General features: G+C 37.6%; 1 protein-coding gene across 1 annotated transcript; it reads right to left on the bottom strand.

Moving 5' to 3' along the window:
- Positions 1-2,941: 2,941 nt before the first annotated feature.
- LOC108373019 (putative nuclease HARBI1) lies at positions 2,942-3,430 on the bottom strand. Its single transcript, XM_017628856.1, has one exon. It carries the CDS (start codon positions 3,407-3,409, stop codon positions 2,942-2,944), a length of 468 nt encoding a protein of 155 aa, XP_017484345.1. The 5' UTR covers positions 3,410-3,430.
- Positions 3,431-7,888: the final 4,458 nt, after the last annotated feature.

Here is a 7,888-nt window from a genome sequence, read left to right as displayed (position 1 = left end):
ACACTTAATTTTTAAGTAAAGTTCTGCATCCTCCAATTTGTACAGCCATACATCAAAAAATTCCGAAGTTACTTTATTGGCGCATTGCTATGAAAAAGTTACTTTTTAACAGTGAGATTTGGCTAACTTTCAATTTTTTTACTGAAACCGGTTGTGAACACTCAAAAAACGGCCCCAAGAGGGGCATAACATGAATCTAAAAACGGAATAGATTTGAAGTCAAGCGGAGTAAAGAGGACTTGATTTCAAATTTTTTTAAAAACCGGAGTAAATCTAATCTGATTTTAGCTGAGTCCAAACACTAGTAGGGAACGATTTCTTTACATTTTAACGCTAATGATCCACAGATGGCGGGGAAACACAGGGTTGTATCAGACTCTCGACGTGGTTTCGGGTTGGTTAGCTTTTAACCATCTCAGTGAAATGGTTAAGTGCTGTCATTTTTATATGGCGAAACTACGCTAAATCAAGTGGGTTATCGGGATAACCAACTCAGTAGCCATAACTACGTGGTTAGCTCCGGTGGGGACATGGTATAAGGACCTCTGCGTTCTTATGAGTGGAAACTGAAGATGAGACGATGGCCAGTTGATTTTTATTTATTTTTATTTTTTTTGTCTTTGTGAGATATACCATTCAAGCTGCCGTGTGTGCGGTCCAGCACCGCATATACGTGGGGCTTATGGAAGTTTCGCTCAGGGGGTAGTTTACGCTAGGAGTTTTGCGGGAAAGTGTGGCAGCCGCGCTTGGAGCCTGAACTTCAGTCGTTGAAGTGCCACACTTGTTAACATAAAGAGGGGGATTAGTTGAGTTTGACTTTTGGACAGTGGACACACGGACCAACACTCCCACAATGACCTCGCCAAGGCAACACCAACACACACCAAAGCAAAACTTTATACATACAGACTTACATAACAAAGAAAAATATTTTATACACATTTTTCAATATAAAAATATAAATAAATAATTCGCAAATTTCGCCTTAAAATAAACAAAATCTGAATTTGTTTTGAACTTTTATTTTAGTTTTATTTTAGTTAAACAGTTAACGTCTTATACTTTTATTTATAATTTTATTCATTTATCCTTATTACTTTTCAATTTTAAATATTTTTATATTTTACACTTTGCATGTTTACCGAAACTATACTTTTTAGCATTTATTATCCTACACTTACAAACGTACATTTCCCGAATCGAAGTTGAGTTGAATTTTTAGTTTTTTTCTGAATCCCCTTATAGTGTTAATTATATTTTCTTTGAATTATAATTTTTTTTGAAGTTTGAATATTTGTTTGGAAACGTTTGAGTTTTTTATCGAATTTTTTTTATCTTTTGGCGTCACTGAATTGAGCTTTTTGCGAAAGTGACTGAATACTTATCGTCAAAATTATTTGTGTGAATGGACGAGCGTGAGAGTGAAGAAATAGTACCAGGAGGATTAGGACAGCTGAACTCGAACCGTAGAGTCGCACGAAGCGTAGCGAGAGCTTAATGGCCCTATTATGTATGGCGACTGATAAGCCGATGGGCAACCATAGACTGAAATTCACATTACGTATGGCAACTCGCTACTGACTGTCGGCTACTGGCAAGGCTACTGAGTCTGGTAGCGCAATTTTCTGTATTATGTATGGCTACCATCTCTTTTTATAGTATACACAAACGTCAAATTGAAGCAACTGATCAGCATCAGTCGCCATTGTTATATTTTGCGAATTTCGGAGGAGAAAGCTGAAACAAATTGTGATCATGGCAGAAAAATTGTAGTAATATGTAAATTCTATTTATATTGGTATATAATTAACAGTTTGATATTTCTCCAGGCCAGTAAAAATTACTAATAGCAAGCAATTTGAGCGTTTGGCGCATTTAATGCAATCCAACCCAGGAATTGCAAGAGGAACACGGACATTTGGACAAAACAAAATCCAAAACGACGAACAATGGGACGCTTTTGCTACCGAAATAAATAGTTTCGGCCCTCCAAATAGATCTGGAAAAGAGTGGCAGCGGGTAATAATTTTTACTATAATATATGTACATACTGCAATAAGCATTTTCATGTACATATGTATACATACATTTGTGTAGGTATGGATTAACTACAAGGCCAAAACCAAGAAGAAACTTAGTGCAAATAACCGAAATATAAGAACGACTGGTGGAGGCCCATCAGAGGAGCAAACGTTATCTGCACTCGAGCAAGTGGTAGCAGATATTTTACACACAGACGTAAGTGTAAATCCACCCGGCAATGTGTTTGGTATTGTGGAAATGGACGAAGACGAACAAAACGTAGAGCCGTCATGTAGTTCATCGCCAAATATTTCGATAACTGTTCCAAAAAAAAGGCAAACAAAAAATATTGAAGAAATGAAAGTGGACATGTTAAAGTCGCAAACTTTAAATAACTCGGATATAGCACAAAATAAAAAAAAAACTAGAAAAAAATACATACAAAATGAGCAAATATGCTGAAAAAAATCATGATTTAAAAAAAAGAAAAATTTGAACTATTAAAAGAAAATATGAATTTAGAGCGGAACTTAAACGAAAGAAAATTCAACTTATCGAATACCAATTAAACAATATGTAATTTTAAAGATTCAATCAGGCAGGTTCTGCAATTCACTTCCGAGTGAATTTCAATCCCTGCCAATTTGAATTCAACGCGAATTCGACTCAAATTCACTCGGAAGTGAATTACAGAACCTGCCTGTATATTTAAGAGTTTTGTTTGGGCGGATTATAAATCGCACCAAGTTACCTAAGGACTGAAGAACTGAACTTTAATTTATTTGAAAGTATTTTAAATAAATATTATATATAAATAAATTACAAATGAAAGTGTTTTTTTTTTATTCATGAGTATATTATTTTTTATTTAGTGAAATGTAAACTATTTGTATTGCTTTTTTAAATCAATAAAGAGATTTTATTGTATGAAAGAATTCATTAAGTTATTTCTAATTTTTTGTGCTAGAATATTATGGCTGGTTGTTACAAAATCCGAATTTATATCTGTGTCTATAATCTCGGCTTCTATACTGGGTTCTTCAAAACCTGACTCAAAGCGACGGCCAATATTGTAAATAGCACAACAAGAATTTATGATGGCAGTTGCTTTCTGTGGAGCATAGTGAAGTCCGCGCTCAGAAGATAGGCATCTGAATTTTGATTTCAAAACGTCAAAAGTCCGTTCTATAATGTTCCTCGCCTTGCAATGTACTTTGTTGTATTTGCTTTCTGGACTGCCACTTACTGCGGCTCGAAATGGAGTCATCAGATATGTCTCCAACGGAAACCCAGCGTCACCTACCGAAACAAACACATTTGTTAATTCTTTTACAAGTAGGCAGATTGTGGAACCAGTTTTCGGATCGCTATCGCAACACTTCGACATTCATCACACGTCGGCAACTTGCTATATCGATCCGAAAATTGTTGCTAACTGGTTACAGAACCTTCCTACAGGTTGTGCTTCAAAATATCACCTAAAAGCCATGTGTTTTCTCGTGCGTTATTCGACATAATTTCCTTGAGTACTATTATTCCATATGAAGGCATCATGTGTGGCTCCTGGATATCTGGCATCGACATACGTTATGTTCATATTGAAATCGCAAACCTAGGTAATAATGAATTTGGGTGTATCCAAGAAAAATATGCGGAAACTAACTTACCANGTGTATCCAAGATAAATATGCGGAAACTAACTTACCATTAACGCGTTTATACTGAAAAATCCTTTTCTGTTTATGTACAGGTGTTGCAGTTCCTTTTCAGGTGCTAAAATGTGCACATGAGTGCCATCCACACAACCCAACACACCTGGAAATCCACTCTTATTGTAAAAATGTATTTTGTTTTTACTCTGCTCTTCTTCGCTAGTGTCAAATTTGATGTGCCTGGGACAAATCTTCTGCTCGATTAAAGAAGTAACTTCAGTTAGTATTACTGACATAGTGGGTTGGGAGATGTCAATATTGAAATCATTCCCTTGGCATTTTTGATAACTCCCTTCCGCAAAGAAACGGAGCACTGCGCAGAGTTTAAGAATTGGAGGTACCGCAGTTGATCGAAAGCTGCTTTTGAAATGAGGGGATAGTTCCTCCAACAAATATACAAATGCTTCCTTTGATATCCGAAAATTGCTTACGAACCTGGAGGTATAGATTTGTTAAAGAAATATGTACATGACGATTTTTTTAACTTACTTAACAACTGGTAGATCCTAAGGATTGGAGCGATCCCTTATGTGACGCCGTATTAGAGCAACGTTTGCACACTCTTCCCGAGTTGCGAAAAATAACTCATAGCTGCTGATCATTCTGCTACTTTATTTTTATAAATATAAATGTTTCCCGGTTGTAACGATTTTTTTATTTGTTTACATAAATTGTCAAACACATTGGAGCGAAGTTGCCAATTACTTCGAAATGTACGTGTCAAAAAAGCAAACTCAGGGATGTTTTCTGCGTTTTTCTGTATACTGAGATTAATCGCTATACGTAATACAAAGTACGATACTGGTAGCGACGGCTACTAGACCGGCAACTAGACACCAGTCGCCATACATAAAAGGGCCATAAATGTTTCCCGGTTGTAACGATTTTTTTATTTGTTTACATGAATTGTCAAACACATTGGAGCAAAGTTGCCAATTACTTCGAAATGTACGTGTCAAAAAAGCAAACTCAGGGATGTTTTCTGCGTTTTTCTGTATACTGAGATTAATCGCTATACGTAATACAAAGTACGATACTGGTAGCGACGGCTACTAGACCGGCAACTAGACACCAGTCGCCATACATAAAAGGGCCATAAATGTTTCCCGGTTGTAACGATTTTTTTATTTGTTTACATGAATTGTCAAACACATTGGAGCAAAGTTGCCAATTACTTCGAAATGTACATGTCAAAAAAGCAAACTCAGGGATGTTTTCTGCGTTTTTCTGTATAGTGAGATTAATCGCTATACGTAATACAAAGTACGATACTGGTAGCCACGTCTACTAGACACCAGTCNACGATACTGGTAGCCATACATAATAGGACCATTAGAGAACCAAGTCGTTGGGTCTCTCTTCACCCAAATAGACACAGGCATTTCATATCCGGTGGACTTCCTGCCCACCGATTATTTTAACAGGTGCACGGCTAGGGTGTTTGCGACATTAAGACACGAGGAAAATTCGCAATCTTCGGTCATAATAACTACCGAGGTAGCCATTAACACGTGAAACAATACCCTTAGTTTCTCTCGAAAACTATACGAGATTTTAGAAATGTCAGAGCAGGACGAGCTGAATATGCCATCTAGTGACGCTGCCGCGGGTAGTTAGAAGTCTGCAGGTGGAGGACCTAGGTCGTCTGAAGTCAATAGATACTGAGCAGCTGAGCCGAATGATGGCGCAAAACAGTGATATGTTAGCTCAATGTATGACTGAGGTCCCCCACATGCGAGGCTTAGCTGGTGTGGAAGCTTCGACACACGCACAACCAACCAGGGTAGGCATGGCGTCAACACCAGAAAACCGAAGCGAGAGGCCAATAGATGCAGAACGTAGCCGAGGTGAGGACGGGGCTAGTGGACGAAGTAGTTCGAGTGCGCTTAATTAGTCCAGAACTTTGAAGAAAATTTACCTAGATAAGTGGCACGTCGACGGATCTGCCAAGGGGATTACAGTAGAACGTTTCATTTTTAGAATCGAAAAGTTGCGTGAACAATACGGTATTTCGCACTACCAGTTGTTCACTTGTTTTCATTGTCTGGTTACCGGTAATGCCTTGAAGTGGTATTGGCAGATTCTTGAAGACAATGCTGATGACCCGAGCTTCGGCTATTTTGAACTTAAGCCTGAACTGTTAAACCACTTCAAGACAGCCGAATCAGACTAAGAGATAATTAGGGAACTCATGGAAAGGAAGCAACAGGTTCAGGAATCTTTCGATGATTTCTACGGAGACGTTCACAGTCTGACATTCCGCCTTAGAAAAAAAATACCACAGAAGGAGTTGGTAGGCATTATTAGGGGAAACCTTAAGCCGTACCTCGCGAATCTAACTTTTGCCTCAAAAATGGACACGCTAGCGGATCTCAAAAGCGAGTGTAAGAGGGCTGAAAAGGTGATGCGCGATAACAGGAATAGACCAAAACAGGTTAATGAGATAGATTTCACGGAGCCTTCAAAATTAGAAAATATAGAAGATAGGAAAGTAGAAAAAATCGGTAGAATTCAACGTAAAAAGCCACAGCAGTATGTGAGTGTTCAATCTAATGTGTCCTCGTCTAGTCATCCTAATGTGTCTTTGTCCACCGTAGGTTCGTTTTGTCCATTACCTTTCCACCTCATGTTATGTTTTAACCTGTGGTATGCCCGTTGACCATTTTTCCAAAAATCCCACCGAAGCCCAAAAAAATAGTACGTAAGTTTCATAATATGATTTGTTTTTCTTGTGGAGGTGATACGTCTTATTGTGTGTTTAAACCAGTGCAGGGAAACTTAAAACTGGCCGAGATAACCGGGGACTCACGCCAGATGGAGGAGAACCCGGAAAACAAGTGGTCAGGGTCCTTAGCAGAAACACATTTACCAGTGAAAATAATGATAAAGAACAGGAAAACAGCGAAGAAGACAGGAGCATTATTAGGAAGAGTCTACACCAAAGGAAGATCGAATACGAAGAGGCACGCAGGCGGATTTTTTGTGAGGGAATTATAGGGAAGAAGAGAAATAGGAACTTTGCTAAAATCCAGAAGATGAGGGCCAAGAAAAAGAATCTCAAGAGGATACATAATAAGATTATTTCCACTATTGTTACCATCAAGGGGGACAACAGATTTTTTGGGAAAACCAGAATAGGGAGACAGGAGGTGTTAGCGCTTTTAGACTCAGGAGCCGGGGCGAGTTGCTTAGGAAAAAACGCAAGTGTAATACTCGAAGGCAAGGAAGATAAGATAATAGCCCCTATTATGAGTTACATTCGATCTTCGACTGTGGTCGAAAGTGCTGATCGAACGAATTTTCAAGTGGTATTATGGCGCTCATTCTATGAAGAATGGCGCTATTGTGAACTTCGCTCGTTTATGTTGTTCACAATAGCATATTTTTCACCGATGAGAAGCTTTGTTTACAAATCGAACAAACTAAATAGTGTGCTTATACATATTTATGTAAATTTGTGCAAATTAAAATGAAATAAAAAAGAAAGCAAGTTTATAAAAACGTGGTAAAAATAGTACAACGAAGTTCTGGGGTTCAACGATTCGTCAGAGGATGAGAGTTTAGTGAACTGACCAGGAGTAGTAAATGTTTAAGAGTTTAAGTGTAGAGCTCTAGATACCCGGGTATCGAGCTATGCGAGTAGCTCGATACTCGCTCGAAACTCGTTCATTGCTCAACTGCTCAAATGTTTGTTCAAAATTTTCGAGTTTTTGAACAATTTCATAAACAAAAGAAAATTTGTAAATTGTATTTGTCAGCAGCTGCTTTCTATTTCATGTTAAATAAATTATATTATTAAATACCAATGTAACGATCTTTGCATTATATATCAATAATTTGAAAAATTTTAAGTTGCTACCAAAAATATCAATATAATAAAAAAAAACATTGCTCAAGTTACTCGAAAAAACTCGAATTGCTCGAGCTCATGCTCGAAAATTTTCGAGTAATAAGCATTGAACAAGTATGCGAGTACTCGCTGCTCATATACCCGGGCTGTTTGAAAATGTGCGAACAAAATCGAGAGCTCTATTTAAGTGTAGTCTTTACAATATATTTTGACATAAAATATATTTAAGAAATTTGTCTACAGATTTACTAAAAACTTCCGACTGTCTAAAGAGGCGTTTGTGAGCCAAATCTATTTAAAATAT

The sequence above is a fragment of the Rhagoletis zephyria genome, unplaced genomic scaffold, assembly GCF_001687245.7.
Source record: "Rhagoletis zephyria isolate East Lansing unplaced genomic scaffold, Rhagoletis_zephyria_1.1 Rzeph_scaffold_06280, whole genome shotgun sequence".
Lineage (NCBI taxonomy): Eukaryota > Metazoa > Arthropoda > Insecta > Diptera > Tephritidae > Rhagoletis > Rhagoletis zephyria.
Note: the sequence above shows the minus strand (reverse complement) of the source record. Positions and strands in the feature narration are given on the sequence as shown.